Source organism: Apiospora phragmitis (assembly GCF_038363925.1).
Source record: "Apiospora phragmitis strain CBS 135458 chromosome Unknown utg000008l:1.0-3514335.0:1.0-3519231.0, whole genome shotgun sequence".
Taxonomy (NCBI): Eukaryota; Fungi; Ascomycota; class Sordariomycetes; order Amphisphaeriales; family Apiosporaceae; genus Apiospora; species Apiospora phragmitis.
The window spans coordinates 3,146,226-3,164,019 of NW_027117407.1; the positions used below are offsets into that span (position 1 = coordinate 3,146,226).

The 17,794-nt window shown below is 52.5% G+C and overlaps 6 protein-coding genes across 6 annotated transcripts; 2 read left to right on the forward strand and 4 right to left on the reverse strand.

Annotated features, from left to right (window-relative positions):
• Positions 1-2,203: 2,203 nt before the first annotated feature.
• Positions 2,204-2,949, reverse strand: PG994_009400 (uncharacterized protein; the record flags this gene model as incomplete). Its single annotated transcript, XM_066860809.1, has 2 exons — positions 2,204-2,554; positions 2,620-2,949. The coding sequence occupies 2 exons, from the start codon at positions 2,947-2,949 to the stop codon at positions 2,204-2,206; spliced, it is 681 nt and encodes a 226-aa protein (XP_066714398.1).
• A 1,792-nt stretch (positions 2,950-4,741) lies between these two features.
• Positions 4,742-6,886, reverse strand: PG994_009401 (uncharacterized protein; the record flags this gene model as incomplete). The annotated part of the gene is made up of 5 exons (XM_066860810.1): positions 4,742-4,997; positions 5,047-5,170; positions 5,262-6,189; positions 6,225-6,678; positions 6,744-6,886. 5 exons carry the CDS (start codon positions 6,884-6,886, stop codon positions 4,742-4,744), a joined length of 1,905 nt encoding a protein of 634 aa, XP_066714399.1.
• An 895-nt stretch (positions 6,887-7,781) lies between these two features.
• On the reverse strand, positions 7,782-9,935 carry PG994_009402 (uncharacterized protein; the record flags this gene model as incomplete). Its single annotated transcript, XM_066860811.1, is given in 5 exon segments — positions 7,782-8,306; positions 8,336-8,727; positions 8,786-8,942; positions 8,992-9,684; positions 9,696-9,935. The coding sequence occupies 5 exon segments, from the start codon at positions 9,933-9,935 to the stop codon at positions 7,782-7,784; spliced, it is 2,007 nt and encodes a 668-aa protein (XP_066714400.1).
• A 1,535-nt stretch (positions 9,936-11,470) lies between these two features.
• On the forward strand, positions 11,471-12,523 carry PG994_009403 (protein tyrosine kinase; the record flags this gene model as incomplete). The annotated part of the gene is made up of 3 exons (XM_066860812.1): positions 11,471-11,539; positions 11,602-12,275; positions 12,322-12,523. The coding sequence occupies 3 exons, from the start codon at positions 11,471-11,473 to the stop codon at positions 12,521-12,523; spliced, it is 945 nt and encodes a 314-aa protein (XP_066714401.1).
• A 1,072-nt stretch (positions 12,524-13,595) lies between these two features.
• On the reverse strand, positions 13,596-15,347 carry PG994_009404 (uncharacterized protein; the record flags this gene model as incomplete). The annotated part of the gene is made up of 3 exons (XM_066860813.1): positions 13,596-14,347; positions 14,478-14,721; positions 15,189-15,347. 3 exons carry the CDS (start codon positions 15,345-15,347, stop codon positions 13,596-13,598), a joined length of 1,155 nt encoding a protein of 384 aa, XP_066714402.1.
• A 613-nt stretch (positions 15,348-15,960) lies between these two features.
• PG994_009405 (uncharacterized protein) lies at positions 15,961-17,195 on the forward strand (the record flags this gene model as incomplete). The annotated part of the gene is made up of 2 exons (XM_066860814.1): positions 15,961-15,970; positions 16,060-17,195. The coding sequence occupies 2 exons, from the start codon at positions 15,961-15,963 to the stop codon at positions 17,193-17,195; spliced, it is 1,146 nt and encodes a 381-aa protein (XP_066714403.1).
• Positions 17,196-17,794: the final 599 nt, after the last annotated feature.

Here is a 17,794-nt window from a genome sequence, read left to right on the forward strand (position 1 = left end):
GAGGGTACTTTAGCACCAGAGCCCGGGGGCGAGAGGCTAGCCCCTCTGGAACTTGCTGGACGTTGCTCCATTTTGAGATGCTGCTGCGGCGATGTATAGCGCACAGACTGGTGTAGTAATGCAATCCCTATGAGCTCCTTAAAGCATCAGGTGATGCTTCACGATAGAGACTAGTACCCAGCTAAAAGAGTAGCTGCGGGTCTCGCCGATAGCCCCTAGATCCTTCTAGTGCGCCGATTGTGGCTTCCTTTGAGCCTAGAATCTGCAAGTACGAGAGGATGGGCGTTAGGTTCCTTCCTGCTCGGGTCTGTAGATTAACTGTAATCGTTCGGTCTTGTCTCTGTTTCAGGGCCAGTCAACAGAGGGCAGGTCTGGGTTTGTTGGTGTCCAATGGAGTTCGCAGGTCAAGACAAGACCTTTTTCAAAAAGAAATGGACAATTACCAACTCCGAGAGGAAAATGGGATCGAGGTGAGATCTCGAACCCTGCAAATGCTGGTTATGAGCTTGGCTGTCTGGGGCCAGGAAGCAAGGCGGGCATTAAGGTGTTTGCTGCGGTACGCGAATAGAAAGTAGGTATTCGAGCAACACGGCGAAGGGATTCAATACTCGTTCGAGACAAATAACGGGAAACGGAAGGATTAAACAACAGAGAACCGAACAATTGATTGGATAAGGGAAAGAAAAGAAAGGAAAAGGCCTCCGAGGTTGCAAACAAACAGTCCACCTCTCTCTCTTCTTCTGTCTCGCTTTTTTCTCTCTCGATGCTATTCAAGCGATGTTATGTGTGTGTGTGTGTGAGCTGTTGCCGGCAAACGGAACGCTAGGGGGGAAGCGGTGCAACGGGATACACAAGACCCAAGCCAGATACTACGACAGCTGAGATGCGGGATGATTAGGTGCTTCTTGATTGCCCTCCCACCTTGCATACTCCTGCCTACCTACATAGGACCGACCTACAGGACGATTTGCCTTATCTTCGTATGCCTTCGCAGCCCTTGCTTCGTCCGCTTTCACGGTCCATCGGCATCATGATCTGACAATGGCTGGCTACGTGCAGGGAGGAGGTCAATAGTGTCCACCGTGACCGAACTTATAATTTCATTAGCTCCCGTCAGCACAGCCGGGCTCTCCAGACCCTTTGTACAACACATACATACCTGATACCTCGTGCCTTATTAGTATTCGTAGTGCCAACTCCCACAAGTGGCGGAGGTGGAGGAGGGGGGGAGGGACAGATCTTGGAGAGACGAGACGGATAACGCTCCGCATACTTGCATAAAAGTGTCTACCCAATTTGCCAAGTGCCAAGATCCCTCTCCAGGGCGGTGTTGCCGTCTTTTATCTTTTATTAGATTGGTTTCTGTCCTGATAAGCATCTTGAAGACGCAGAAGCGCACCATGATAAGATAGAGAGATGTGAAGCGTTATCCACATTATACGATGCTACTTCACAGCGTGGGGGGTTGTTGGTTTCAGAATTGGACCCTTGTTACTTGTCGGAGATACCACCTAACGACGCACATGCTGATACCACCTCACCTTACCTTAACCACTCACCTAAATCTTGATATCCTTATACGATCTCATCAACATGTTCTGGAGCATTTCAAGATCGTGTGCTTTAGGAGCGGATAGAGGATGGCTGGCCTTCAAGGCAACACCCGGGGTATGCGACTTTCCGCCGCCAATCAAGACGAGACACTGCCCTCAGCCTCGATGCATGTGTAGTACAACCTGGGGTCACAGCCGATTCCGATCAAGTGTGTGTGTGTGAGTGTGTGTGTGTGTACGCGCGCATCAATTTAGAGGACTCATAGACAGAGGCGACAGGCACAACGCCGCTATCCGAGTTCGTGACAGCTGGGTATGACACATCAAGTACATGGTATTGGAAGCGTATACGGTCTACGCAGTAAGAACAGATGAAGTAATGTCCGATGGACAGCTTGCGTATCATCATTCAGATACTTCATTACTACTAATGTACAGTTCATCATGCGCACTCATCACCATACGGACCGGCCTTTCCGAACAAAAAACGCATCTAGCGGCCTGAACCTAAGGCTGACACCCCGGAAAGGTGGTGTCACCGGCGCCTATCAACCACACACTTTGAAAAGAAACAAACACCACCCATCAATCAAGGGCCCGCCACAACTTCATCGTATATCCTTCCAGATGATAGAAGTGGGGCAGACCGTCTAAGACGGAGCAGGGCTTCCTTTGCGGGAACGCGCCACACCAGCTGCCTTCCTCTCGAGCATCATCTGATAGCCGGCGACGGAAAGAATGAAAGCCTCGACGGGAATCAGGATGATGGAAAGGTAGAGAGCCGTCTTGGTCTCCTTGCAGATGGCGCCGAAGTGAGGCTTCATCTGCATCGAGACAGACTCCCACTGGCAACTCCAGCTCTGTACCGTGTCGACGGTGGTGGAGGCATTGACGGCGTAGAAGAAGATCATGGAGATCATAACCGCTACGAAGCCAATGAAGGGAGCCGCGAAGGTCAGAGGGGTATGGAGGGCTGTGCCGTTGCGGAGCTTTGGCCGGGACTTCATGTTAGTAACTCGCTCGCAGAAGAAGAGGCGGGGTGGGCCACCGAAGATGCGTTGCTTACCATCTTAACCTTGCTGAAGACAAGGGACACGATGTTGGTCAGCACGACGATGGCGCTGCCGACGACCAGGGCCACCGACGGCCGAAGGTCAAACTGCCGCGGCCACAGCGGCAACTGGAAGCCAGGTGCGACATTGGTGGTGTTGTAGACCATGAGGGCATCGCCTGAGGTCCCAAGGATGGTGATGCCACAGAGCAGGGCAAGGGCCGTCAAGCCCACCCGGGCACTGTCAACCAGACGAATCGACTTGACGTGACCCTGGCAAGCAAGGTCGCGCGATTCGACCTCGAAGTCGGAGGAAGAGGCAGTGACTTTAGTTTCGTTGGCCATTGTGGATGAGTGAAGGGAGGGAATCGAATGATAGGTGGAATGATGGCCTATCCGTACAAAGCTACTTTGCCAGAAAGAGTGGAAGGATCAAGGCAGCCGAAGAAGGAGAGAGCGCGCGAACTGAAGAAAGAGACGAATAGAAAGGAGACAGACGCTCGTAACAGGAATGATGATGCTGGTGAACGGTAAAGAAGATGAGGGAAAACAACGATCTTGCCTACCTTTTGAAAGATGCGAAACACTCCTGATATCAATGAAGCGCATCAAATAGCCGCTCAGACTTCTGGAGCATTTTCTGGCGATTTTTTTTAATCCTATACCGTCTAGATGGTGTAGCTCCCTGCGGCTACACCGGTAATATTGCCGTAGTCCGTAGTGGTGTGCATGGTTTTGGCGTGAGTGAGGTTCTAAGCATAGCACACCTGCGATGCGTGTCAGAGAGTGCTCCAGCAGCGATGCGCCTATGCACGCCAGGAACCCCCAGTCAACAGGCCAGTCAGATCATGACAAGTCCAGGATTTGAGTAACTAGGGGTCAGGGGAACGGCTCGAACGTACACAATCGTCAGAGATTGGCTGTCTGAGTGTGCAGCGAGACCAAATTTGGACCCTCTGGGCGCTTAACCTGAGGATTGGAGTGCAGATCGGCCAATGGCAACGAAGCGCCATGGCAGTTTCTGGGGGGTTACCGTCACATTTGCCATTCTCCATGCAATCTGCAAAGGGCTAAAATAGAAATGATATCCAGATCTAAATCGAGTAACCTGCCGCTTGCATGCCGGGCAAAATAAGTATAGCATAGTATGTCGAGTTATTTAGCCCTCGCTAACCTCGCTCTCGTGGTATGGAGTTTTCAGTCCTGCATACCTACAGGCGCTCTCCCCTGAAGTGGGACTATGGGAGGACGAGTATACCCGCTCTCAGCGTCTTCGGTAGGGCACCAAGATGAAGAAAGCGAGCTGCTCGCTTACCGACGTTCGTGCACAAATATCGTTGCATTGCAGATCTGGGCGTGCATTGAAGTTTCATACGGGTTGCATGTGTCGAGAGAGCTGGGAGAACTTCCAACAACAGACATCAGACAAACCAATACCTATAACAGTCATATTTTGGGGCTGCAAGTGGCGGGCGCCGAAGCCACTCGACCTATGTGCGACAATGTAGATGCCTTCATTGGATGGTCACGCACCGAACCAGTCCTCCCTGAGACGTATGTCTCGGCTGTAGTTACATTAGTTATCCCACCAAGGGACAGCTCGCATTACTTCATCCGTCCAGCTGCACAATAATGCTTCGCCAAAGATCTGGCAATCCCTGGAGAAACACAGAATACGAGACCGACAGGTCGGTTCAGATAAGATTCGGTCCAAACTGGCGGATCTCTTCGCCGATCGGATCACAGGGCGACTTCACAACGCAAGCACCAGCAATTGATTAGGCCGAGGCACTTGTGCCTCAAAAAGCTAGTTTATTGATCTGCCGGCATGGTATTTTCCTAGATACACACGAGCCGTAAACTCCTATCCGATCCGGGATCCTGCAGGTATCTTTCTCTTCAGCCTTGTATGTGATCCAAGTGCAAATAAAACGGATTATGCGTTGAGAAGTACGAAGAAGGCCTTCTTCTAGGCCTGGGCAATTTCAGCAGCAACTGTCAAGTAAATCAGTACGCGATCGTACCACTCTGTGAGGTCCACCAGCCAGCAATCGGCTTGTCTGTCTTTTGCTGGCCGAACCTGGAGAAAGGGCTAGGGGCAATATAGCCATCTCATCTTATTGGGGTTTAACGCCCATTACCTGGCTTTTGTATACAACACATATACAGGGCGTTTCCTATTGTAGATTAGTAATCTGAAAATTCGGTTCGGCCCCTCAAGTGGCGGCGGCAAGTGAAGCCGGATTAGTCGATTGCGGGCGTTTCGGCGGGGGAGGCTGCCGTCGTTTGGTGCAGGGCGCTTTCGTTGAGCTCCGTTAAGGGCTCCCGGTTTCTTAGGTTGCCGGGTAGGCTTGACCTCGCCGGGCTCAAACACATCGTCTGGCAAGTTGATGCTGTGGCGTATTAGTTGAAAACCGTTAAGGGCTTATTCCCTATACGTACCTCTTGACGTGCTGAACGCTCAAAGAACTCAGCTTGGATAGAGGCTTGTCTTTATACTTGTCCCACCCAAAGCACGTGTCCTTAAACTCGTTAACTTGGTAGGAGAGGTCCAAAGATTTGGCACCTGGAAGGTTAGTCATTTTTCCCGGAGAAAGCGATGGAGAATTCGTCGTGGAAATCTGCGGTGTAAGGGTCTGTGTACGAGGCACACCTACCTTCAGCGAGCTCTAGCCCGATGTAATGGGTTGTCGTATATACAAGTAAGTTAGACGTGGGCACATCTTTCAACTCGCCAGCCTTGCTATCTTCAGGTTCAGCTTTGACATCAGGATTTGCCGAGTCAGGCTCGGCACTGGGGACTGCTTGGCCGTTTGAGCTCGCCAGCTCTTCACCCTCGGCCTTGACGCCATTTTTTTCGCTCTTAACGGGCACCTCATCCTTCTTCTCGTCTTCTTTGACAATAAAAGACACGCTGCCGTCCATAACGGCCTCGAACTGCTGCGCGTTCTGTACCCGATGCCGACGCTCGAAGCCTTTGTTGAACGGGTGGGCAATGGCAATGGAGTGATGCTTTTCGAGGCTTGCAACCAGAATTCTCACTTTTGACTCGATATATCCAGACCAAATCTTATGTGCCTCATCTTCCTTGGATGTACTTATGATGGCGAGATAATACTTGTAACCCTGTGTGAAGAAGCTGTGTTTCACAAACAATTCTTTCCACGGCACTTTGCCCGCCATGATCTGCGCCGCAATTTGACCTGCCCGAAGGAGCTCTCTCTGTATGACCTCCTTGTTCGAGTGAGTAATGTTGAAGGTCGAGCACATCTCGGGATACGCTGGGGTGATGACGGGCATCAGATGGAAGCTGTCACCCCGGTACACCTTCGGATTCCAAACGCGGACATTCAGAGGGCCCTCCTCCATAGCTTTCAACATGACTGGTTGCGGCCACGGCCATTGTCTGATAAGGTGGAAGAACTTGGCTACGATGGTAGCACTAGTAGCTTTTGGATAGAGCTGGCAGACGCGAGCGACTAGCATGGCCCACACCACACCTCCCGGGAAACCAACAATGTTGGCGTATATCGCACGTCTTTGAGCCCACAATTTGATCGCGCGCAAAGCCAGGCGAAAGGTGCTCTGTTCGGGTACCAGGTTGAGAACTCATTGGTGACTCGTGTGCCATTGACTGATCGTAGCTCGGCGTCATCGAGGCCGCGCAAGTAGGAGTTGTCGCTCAGCTTTAGCTGGCCATGAGGTGGGAACTGATCCAAGGTCGCGATTCTGGAGAAAATTAAATCAATGCTGATGCCCCAGTACTCGAATTTGATAATGGGCACGAAGGCATCCTCGACGGGAGTCAAGTCGGTGACAGCACCCTTGGGGGCCATCTCTTCCAGCATCTTGGGTAAGTGTGTAAAGTAATCCTGTCGCGTCACATATTTGGGAGCGACAACCAGCGTATCTATGTCGGAACCAGGGCCGTACACGCCCAAGCAGAAGCTGCCATATGTGAAGACCTCGCCGCGGGCGTCTCGGATCAGGGTGGGATTACGAGGATATTTCTCCTTTGCGATCCTTCGGACGAGCTCATCGACGATTCTTTGGATGTCGGCGAGGACCTTTTTTCTGCATGACGAGGAAGGCGTTAGTTGATGGACAACGTCGTGTTGAACTAGTTTCAGCTGACTAACCTTGTGTTGGTTTCCTCGGCCGACTCGAAGGTGCCCTGTCGCTTCAATTCTTCGAGTAAGGCATTGCTTGCCTGGGTCTCGGCGGGAGTTGGCAAGGCGGTCGAGACAGGAGGGGTGATGCCCCAACTCCGCTCGCTCGACATTTTTGGATTGTCGGTCGCGCAAGAACGAGACTCTGATGGACAAAGGCTTTATAGCGAAGGAATAAAGTGGTTAGAGAAGTCTTGTACCGAGGGAGCTCGGACGAGTTCAAACAGCGGCCATCAATAATGCCACGGCGGATTGCTCTGTATTGCGCCGATGCCTTGGCCGCGGAGTAACGAATGAATGTTTTACTGAAGGCTGGTATAAGGGACGAAAGAGGCGGACGTACGTGGCTGTGTCGTTGTCTGCGTTTGCTCTTGGTGGGTTGAAAGTGAAAATGCGCGACCTTCAAACTAGATAGATGCTGCGCTGTAGGTTAGCTCAGATTGAGTTGAACCAACGGAGGACCTGCGCACTAGCTAAGGTTAGTTGCTTAGGTAGGCACTCTCTGGGGGCAGGTTGGATCCACCTTTGTGTGCCCTTTACGTTATCACCGGTGGGCTGAGATTTGTGTTCTACACGTGCATATAAGAATTGGAAGGAAATAGATTTGTTTCCTATCTGAACAAAATTGTATCGTTAGGAAGCATAACCGCCAAACTTACCTATAAAGGATTACATTACAACAACATAACTCTAATTCAACAATACGAAGGTGAGTACGGCCTGGGAGTAGCTACATCCCACCATACGAGCCACCAACCTCAGAGGAGCCAACTATTTTAGGTACGTTCATGCCCAGATATCTGGGGTCCATTTGGATACACACCCGGGATGAGTTGTACATGCATCGTGAATAGCGGTGGGTAAAATAATCCATGAGTTTTTCAAATCGGAACATGCCATAACTTGGTATATTTGGCCAGGGTCCGTCCTGTCCACGCTGCTACGAGCTGGGGTTGATTAATCGGCAGTGAAAGATAGAATATAAACCTACAACTCCATTCCGCCTTCTCAAAAGCCCATTCCCCAAAGCCTCGCCCACTCATCTGCGAGCGGTGCCGGCTCCGTCTGCAAGCGTTGCCTTGTCAGCAGATAATAAGTCAAACCACCAATGATACTAAGACCACCCAGGAACTCCAAAGCCACCCAACCTTTCGCTTTCATGTCCGCCACCACTTGGAGTAGACCAAGGGGATCTTGGTGACGAAGCGTACAACGTGATGATCTATGCTTCACGTTTCGTTTCTTGCCGGGCCTGCCGGCCTTTGGTACATTAACTGGCACCAGCGTGCCCTCCTTGGCACATTCGTCAAGTCTTTCCGTTAACCACATTGCTCGTTCTCCTTTGGCAAGCGCCTCGTACTGCATTATCTCGTTGGTCATACTTCTCTGGAGCTCGGCAGCCCAATCTACCAGGCGAAGTTGAGGTGGGTCACTCTTGCGAGTTGGAGAGTTGATTCGGGCGAGCGCCAAAGAAGCAGAGGCCATGGGAGAAGCCGCCTGCGTGGGCGGGAGGCATAGGGGTTGATATAAACTCTTTGGCCGTGAAGGATTTGACGTCTCACGCCATCGAAGGTACTTCTTGACAGCAGAATGGCGTAGCCATGAGGATCCATTGGGCTAAGAAGTTGCCCGACTAGTGCACTCAGCTCTGTGGGAACCAGAGGCTGCACATAGTCCGAACTCATCAGTAAACTAGCATCCATCACGTCGTGGTCCGAGCCGTTAGCACTCGATACAGCATACAACCCAGCCAGGGCACCTGAAGGAAGCGTATCGATGTTGATCGAGGTGAAGGCGAAGGGCCGAATGCCAGACTCGTCAAGCTGACGGGAAATTTTCTGCTTCAGGGACTTGATATCGTCGGTTGAATGACTGTCCGCCCGTGCGAGGAGCGGGATAACATTCGTCAAGGCCGCCAGACGACGGATATATTCAACATCAGCAGGCTTGAGACCTAAGCGCCACATTATCAGCTCAATACTTGTAAGTGGGTGGTGGGAGAAGTTCCATACCGCCATCAATCATGTACAAAACCGCATCTACCTGAAAGCCGCCGCCGCCGCCGCCGCCAAACAAATGAAGCATTTCTTGGTCACTCAAGGAGTCTGAAGACGCTCGAGTAAGATGCGATTCCACATATTCAACACAGGGGACAATGCCCTCCATGGCCTATAAAAGTCAGCCGACCAGAATTGTAAACAGTATTTCACGGACTTACCGATGCCCCTCTTCCATAGCCTGGGGTATCTACAAAGCAGATATTACGATCAAGGATAGTGTCGCCAAGACTCTTCCGCCTGGAGTCAAGTCGAGAACCCTCAAGCTCCGTCCACCATTTGGGGTATGGCTTAGTGCTGGCGAATATCTCAGTAATATGAGTATAATCGGAAGGGTTCCTCTTTGGTCCCGTCGCTTTGTCATTGATTCGTGAGGATCTTCTGCTGTTGGCGGGGGAGACTATAGGATCAACATGAACGATATGTTCGCATGTTTGCACGATGGCTTGAATCAAAGAGGTCTTTCCAACGCCAGAGTCTCCAGCAACGAGCACCTTAAGACGTCCAATGCTCTTGCCAATCTCGGTGAATGGGCGACGGCTAGGCATCTGGATGCTCGGCATGACAAGTTGCGGGGCGATTCCGCTGTCCATCATGGACGAGACTCCCTGTCGGAGTGGCTCGTCATCCTCGTCCGAACTGACAGCGATCTCGGAGATGGAGCCCGACAGCGAGTTCCGCCTTGAAGACGGGGTGCTGATGATGGACCCGGCACATGAAGTTCCCAGTGTCATGGGCGTCATGGGCCGTGACAAAGACTGGAAATCATGCGACCGGATAGATGCCGGGCTGTACATCGCGACCGAAGCGCGTGGCACTGGCGATGGCACAAGCCCACCCTCTCTGGCAGCAGGCTGCCGGGAACAGTTTGGTGCCGAGAGGCCTCTGGATCTCTGTCATCTTTACGTGCAACGGTGGTGGCCGAGTTATGTGCCTTTCTCGCATCTCTCGGGCGGGGGATGGTCGGCCGCTCGAGGCAGGCATCCACGGTAGCCTCGTCGGCGAGGAAGAAGGACATCTGGTTGTTGGCACCGGCTCCAGCGCGTGCTGGGTAGTCGGTCGAGCGGTGGCGCCCGAAGGCATCGTCGCCGGGGAGTGGGCGCATGTTTGGAAACGAGGGGTTACATGGACTGATACGTAGATCTGGGTATAATAGGGGCAGCACGACGTGCCTAGATGTTACGGCTAGTTGAAATGCACATAGATCAAGAGTGGAGGCATATGAGTAATACGGGAGATCAGAGATCAGTCCATTTGATAAAGCTGTAGAAGTTGGTTTAATGGATGGATGTCATAGATGAACATGCCAGGTCAGGTGTAAGTGTGTCGAGAGACGGGAGATGGGACGTGGTCCTGGTCCTGGTCCGGGTCCTGGGTCTTGGCCTGATAAAGAGACGCGCTAACCTCGAGACCCCGCATCCACCGTGTAAGCCTGTACGTGTAAGTGTAAGGGTACCTGCCGGCGATGAACACGTGCATCAAAGCTTGGAGTTGGTGGCTGACCTTTTCTTGCTCTGCCAGCCTTCTGTATCAAACACGAATGATGGAATAAGCCCAGGGAGATGGTACACCTGCTCCCTGCTCAGCTCAAGCTCTATACAACGACTCTGCACGACGAAGTCAGAGGTAAGTGGTGCGTATATCTCCACGAATTGCTACTCTGCACCAAGTGTACCTAAGTTACCGTTCACTTCGGTACCTACTGTACCATCTGCAGGTGTCTACTTGATATAGAAAGAGAGAGTGGGGATCGGGCAGTCAGAGGTGTCAGGAGTGTATTAGTTAGTAGTATTCACCGTTGGGGTATGTAGGCCAACTCCGCAGTTACACCAAACTGGTCATTCGTCCATAAGTACAGCAAAATTGGCTGGTGGCGCGGTGAGGTGCGTGATGACTGATGACAACTGAAACTTGCTCCTGCCTGCCTTCTGCGAATATACCACTCCAAGTGACTCGAAGAAAACGGGAATCGGGCAAGGGGTCCCGAGAAGATAGATACAAAATCTCCAAGTGCTAGGTAATAAGGGTCCTCAGGTTCTGGGTCCGTCCTGGGCAGCGGCGGGCAGCGGGGTTTCCCATATGTAGCCCCCCAGTTCAACCTTGCCACGAAGGGTTTGCCCCTCATTGGATCTCAATCTCAGACTTTACTTATTACTTTTCCCAGCTGCTGTTCCTTGCGAACACAGCCTTGGGGTTAAGCGCCTGCACTCACTGCACAATCTACTAGTCCACCAGTCCAGACGGGTCCAAGGTTTCCTGCAAACCCCCTTTCGCGATATTTGACTTGCTTCATTCCTCGCCTTGCCAACATTTATCCCTCCTTCACACTTCACACTTTTGCTTCTCTGCCCCCCCCCCCAATCCACCCACCTACCACTCCCCGGTCCTGGCATCTCGTGTGCAGGCGGGCCGAACAGTCTTTCCAGAAACCCGCCCGTTCGCCCTTCAACCCTCAAAACGGCGGACAAGGCCGTTCAGCCAGGAGCCCGTGGCAGCCAAGCCTTGGATATCCTGAGCAAGACCTGCACTTCAGGCAGTCTACTGTTCGACCCCGAGCACACTGACCGTCAGGCTCCTGCTCCCCTCCCTCACTTCAGAATCTTCCCGAAACCCGACAAGACACCCCGATCCTCCATCATCATGGACGCCAAGAGACATCCCAGCTCCTTCCAGCAGCTTGAGAAGCTCGGGGAAGGCACATATGCCACCGTACGTAGGCCCCCCAAACATTGCGCGCCTGTCTCCAACTGCTAACTCGATGCGCTACACAGGTCTTCAAGGGCCGCAATCGACAGACCGGCGAGCTCGTTGCGCTGAAAGAAATCCACCTTGACTCAGAAGAAGGCACACCATCGACCGCTATTCGGGAGATCTCGCTGATGAAAGAACTCAAGCATGAGAACATAGTTGCGCTTCACGATGTCATCCACACCGAGAATAAGTTGATGCTGGTGTTCGAGTTCATGGACGGCGACCTGAAGAAATACATGGATACACATGGCGAGCGAGGGGCTCTGAAGCCCCAGATCATCAAGTCCTTCATGTATCAGCTGTTAAAGGGCATCGACTTCTGCCATCAGAACCGGGTTCTTCATCGCGACCTGAAGCCCCAGAACCTCCTGATTAGTCCCAAGGGCGTCCTGAAGCTTGGCGACTTTGGTCTGGCACGAGCCTTCGGAATCCCAGTCAACACCTTTTCCAACGAGGTCGTCACCCTTTGGTACCGTGCACCTGATGTCTTGCTTGGTAGCAGAACCTACAATACCAGTATCGACATCTGGTCTGCAGGCTGTATCATGGCTGAGATGTATACTGGACGACCGCTTTTCCCCGGTACCACGAATGAAGATCAGATCATACGCATTTTCCGAATCATGGGAACGCCCACCGAACGAACATGGCCCAGCATCACACAGTTCTCCGAGTACAAGCCGACTTTCCAGATGTATGCCACTCAAGATCTCCGCCAAATCCTTCCCGCAGATCGACAGCCTTGGCATCGATCTCTTGCAGCGAATGCTTGTCCTCCGGCCAGAGATGCGCATCAGCGCGCACGATGCGCTGCAACACCCTTGGTTCAGCGATATTCACCAGCAACAGATGATGCAACAGCAGCAGGCTATGCAGCAGCATAGGGGCTTCGCACCACAGTCGGTCCCCTCTCAAGGTGGCCAGTACGAACCTGGTTACTAGTCAGCCTCATTTCATGATCCCGCGATCATATAAGCGCCATCGGCGATCTTCGCATGCCCTGTTACGAGATACGACACAAATCACACTTCCTCGCCAAGGCACTTATTCAGCCACGGCGCAATGTCCCTAGATATCCTTCCTGACGAGTCTCGAAGCTTTGCTCGGAGACTGCATCCGCCATAGACTACTTCCAAAACGCTTATCATATTCGAGTTGCGCTACTTCAGAACGAGTCTATTACCTTTCACTTCTCTGTTGTACCGTCTCTCCGTAGATATCAGAACCGTCCCGGCCTGGCGCACTCACATAGCACGGCACATTGAAGCTACCACACAACTCTCTAACTCCCTGACACTTAATCGATCGATGTGATCTAGAACTAACGAGATATCTATTCAAAGAGCAGCTTCCGAACATCTTTACAGACTCGGTTCCCCAACAGCTCCGGGCCCCTTATCGTCAGCAGCTTTATTTATCTCGGACAAAGCAATGGGAGAAATATATTATTCGACGACACCAAGAATGGTCGGAAGGTGACTGCGACCGAGGAAGGGACCGTTATGCCACAGACGCTTAGAAACAGGAGGTATTCTGTTGATCAAGGGGGCATAAGTGGTCGCTTCTTACTTGATTCTCTGCCTTCTATCAGCGCATTTGTTTTATCTTGGGAATTGCATTGTATGCTTGTCTGCCATTGGGAGGCCGGAGACCGCAGACGACGATAAGACGAGGCAGGCGTTTCTAGAGCAAATGGTAATGTTTGATGATAGACGTAATAGTTAGTAGCTCTGCAGTAGCTCTGCAGCAAGAGAATCAAACTAATCGTCTTGGCTTTCCCAATGAATTGTCGCTCTTGCACCCGTAGTCTGGACGCATCTCTTCCCTTGTGAAATAATGTCTCTTGATTCGGTGTATTGGCTATTGATTCCGATTGCTAGGTTTTCTCTCGAACGATAGTCTCTTCATTTACAAACCCAGCACCCTTGGTCAGCTTGTCGATGTGTGTGTTTCCCCCGCTTCACATGGGTATTAGCCGGGGATCCTATCCACACACACACACAATGAATGATTATTACTCTTTCGTGACCAAGCTCCCGTCGACATCGCTCTTAAAGCGACGGGCACCCGCAGGCTCCTTAGCCCACGTCTCGGCCAGACCGAGTTTGGGGTCGTTCTCGGGGTAGCCGAGACTGACGCGCAGCTTCTCGATCTCGTCGCGGACGCGGCGAGCTACCTCGATGCGCAGCGCTTGGGCCTCGGCGCCGTATTTGAGCTCCTCACTGAGTTCGCCCATGGCTATTTGGCCGCTGCCCATCTTTTGTTTTTGCATGGTTGTGGAATGCTGTTGTTGTTGTTGCTGTAGTTGTAGCTGATCATCGGAATCACTTAGTGACGATGTTGTTGTCGTGGTGGCAGTCGTGACCGTAGGGGTCAATGATGAGCTCTTTGACGACCAGAGCGATGACAGCGATGCCCATGACGAAGTGCTCCTCCTGGGTTTCGAGGCGACATCATCACCCTCTGCTTCACCCAGAGCTCTCAGCCGGTCTTTCCGGACCAGCTCCCGCCACTTCCGGCGCAGGTCCCCGAACTTGGCCTCCATATCCAGGAGCTCGCCAAACGTGATGTGGAACTTCTTGCCACCGCGCGGAAGGAACCGAGGAAAGGTGCGCTCCTCCGACATGATGTTCTGCGTGCCGTCGATGAACAAGGGCAGCATGTCGGGCATGGGCTCCGACTCGAGGATGAGACGGGCGACGCCCCATTTGAAGTAGCGCATGGTCAAGGACGGATGTTGGTGGATACATCCTTCGGGGAAGATATCTATAAATAAAGTTAGAGTGATGAACTCCCCCGAGTCAACCACAAACAGGGGCGTTATATAAAAAGGCGCACCCAATGAGTAAGTTCAGGGTAAAAAGGACTAGTATCCGTGTATAGGGGTACTACTTACGGACCCATGCTAAACGATTTTGGGCGTAGATGGAAGGAGCAACGAAAGAATCGGTGCCATCAGTGCTATAAGTCAGGCCGTCGCCTGAAGTGAAAGGATCAGATATATTGTTAGCGCCGAGACCTTTTGAAGAGGCTGCGTCGAGGGACCCTGGCTGTAGGCTGCCAAACGGCTGTGCTGATAGCAGCCGGATGGCCTGGGGTATAGTCGCCTGGAAAGCACCGCCATGGGGGAGAGTATGAAGCTCGGTGTGTGGGCAGCACCTGGCCCAGGCTGAAGAACGTTGACAGGGCTCTGGGGTTATGAGTAAGTCTCGCGCGCAAGGACGGCCCAGCATGAAGTAGAGTTGCTCTCACTTATTCTTGAAACATATGTCGTGAGCCCCTAGTCCCCATCGCAGGTTGGTGGGATTGAAGGCATAACGTGCTGGTAATATCCCCCACATGAGTGGATCGTCCATTCTGTATGTCACCACAGCCGATGAGCTACCATTGCGTCTTAATGTGACTTTGGTTAAGACACTTACACGCTAACATGATTGCACACTGATATCTCGGTTAGCACTGAAACTTGGGATATAGAAATATGGTATTTCAGTAAAAGATGGGCTTGTATAGGAACCCACCTGTAATGAGGCCCCTTTCCCTCTTGTCCACGTCTTCCCCTCTTGTCTAGTATCTCCAAAAATCGATCCAGGCCAGTCGTCTCAACCGTATTCAACCCGTACAAAAAGCCTCGACACAGCATGCTGGTTGCGCCGAGGATGAAAGACGAAGACATGCGCCATGACAGGCTGGGTTGCTCCAGGGGCGTCCTTGTGGCGGTGCTGGTCGCCGAGGACTCGGGGCTATCGTGAGCGTTGCTCGCCATGGCTGGTCAATTCGCACTTCGCACTGGCGCTCCCTCAAAACAACTCAATACTAGTACAACGACAGTTCATGAGAAAAGAATGAGAAGTTATAAAGCGGTTCCACCAGATTCACATTCTAAAAGCAAAGCCTTGCAGGTCAAACGTGGAGTGAAGAAGGAAAAGAGCGAGGGAATGAGTGGCCAAGCATCAAAGGAAGCCTTGTCGCAATGACGACAGCCTCTTAATTGGATTGAAATGGGTTTTTCGAAAGAGAGAGCCGCAAGCGAGCAAGCACATCTATGATGGGTCCATCTCCAGTTTGTTGCAGTGTTGCCCCAGAATCAGATGCCCGCTAACGCTAGGAAGGCAAGTGCCTAATAAATGTTGAGGGAACAGCCGAGCAGCTCCGATCCCTCGCGATTTCCAGGCCTTGCAGTCGCTAAATCCACTGGAAGGCAAAGCTGGCAGGCTGCTAGGGGGAAGGTGGGGCAACGTCTTCTAGAATAATTCGGCCTAGGGACATCAGCTTAGGCTTATTTAGCTACATCATTAGTAGGCCCTATTACTTAAGACCTTCTTTTGCATACAACACAACAAAGTTGGCTGCCGACGACCAGCCACTCACACGCCAACATGTCGCACAGTAAGTTCACATACATATATTTCCTCATGGCATTGATCCGAACTCTCTTCTTTTGAGCAGCGGAGATACTGACAAACCATCGCGCGCAGGCAAACGCAACACCAGCCGCGCCGTCTTCACCTCGCACGAGCGCGAACAGGCCAAGAAGGCCTGGTCCTCGACGTTGGCGACCCTGTCGCGCGAGTCCTTCCTGCCCTTCGCCTCGTGCCGCCTGTGCCTCGAGCCCGCCCTGGACCCTGTCGCCTGCACGCACGGCGACCTCTTCTGTCGCGAGTGCGCCCTGTCCAACATCCTGGCCCAGAAGAAGGAGATCAAGCGGCTGGAGAAGGTGCGCGAGGCCGAGGCCCGCGACCGCGGCGAGGACGCCGCCCGCCAGGAGGCCGAGGAGAAGGAGCGCGCCGTCCGCGCGTTCGAGATGACGCAGATGGGGCTCGACGTCGCGGGGCGGAAGCTGGGGGAGACGAAGCAGAAGAAGCCTGCTGCTCAGGATGCGACGACTGTTTCGGATACAATACCAGAAGAGGCTAGAAATGGCAACGGTGCGACGGGGACCAAACGGAAATTCGAACTCGATGACCAGGAGCTTTCGCGCATCGCGTCGGAAGACCGCGCCAAGGCGCGCAAGGCGCTCGAGGACGAGAAGGCGGCGAAGCCCAAGCTCGCGTCCTTCTGGGTGCCGTCCATCACGCCCACCTCCAACACCAAGGACACCCTGCACGAGGTCACGAAGAAGGCCAAGACCACACCCACCTGCCCGGCGTCGTCCGAGGACAAACCCCACACGTACGGACTGCATACACTGGTCGCGGTGCACTTCACAGAAGAGGAAGAAGAGGGAAACGGTACGGCGCAGAAGAGCGGCAAAAGTAAAAAAATGCAGAGGGTATGCCCTTCGTGCAAGAAGGCCCTGAGCAACTCGTCGAGGGCGATGCTGGCTCGCCCCTGCGGTCACGTGCTCTGCCGGAACTGCGTTGATAGGTTCATGCGGCCGAGCGGTCACCACGATCCGCACGCCGAGGAAGTAGATCCCGAGGGGCTCCGGTGCTACGTTTGTGAGACTGACCTCGTAGACCGAGGTGCAGGGAACGACGGTGCAACCAAGAATAAGAAAAAGGAGAAGGAGAGAATAAAACCGGGGCTCATCGAACTCCGGAGTGAGGGCACTGGCTTCTCAGCTGGTGGTGCGAACCAGGTCCAGAAATCAGGGGTGGCGTTCCAGTGCTGAGGAAAGCTGCATAGAAACGTCCCATGCCCCGTGCTCTCCTTTTCGAAACAGGGGTTGCAGCAGCACTGCGACCCTGAGTGAACTGGGAGACCTCGCTTTCTCGGTATAATTATAGACTCAAATGCACTGTCTTGCTAATGTGGTCTCTAGAGCTTAAGAGCATGCATATATGCTTGCTCATCAGGCCAGGCCGTAAGAATCAGGCCTCTACCATAGCATGCCCATATGGTGTAAACTCCACGGATCCTTGCATTTATTTCTAAATCTAAAAGTCTAGGTAAAAGTACTTACAGGCTTTTGACTACAACGCCCATGAGAAAAGAAGATTAGTTGCCCAAAGAACCAGAATGGAAATGATGCGCTATCGTAAAAAAAGAAATCCCGAAGGGAACTTGTGCCCCCATGCTCCAGCAAACAAACCGGGAAATGCCCCCAAAATTGGAACACCGCCTGTAATGCAGCTAGCTTACAGTAGGTAATACAAGATATTATATGTGTACAGTCCAATAAGGAAAACCAAGAACCTCCCCCTTAACCCAATCCATTCATCCGAATATCAACAATATGCAGGAAGTAGTACAGCAATAGAAAACGACAGG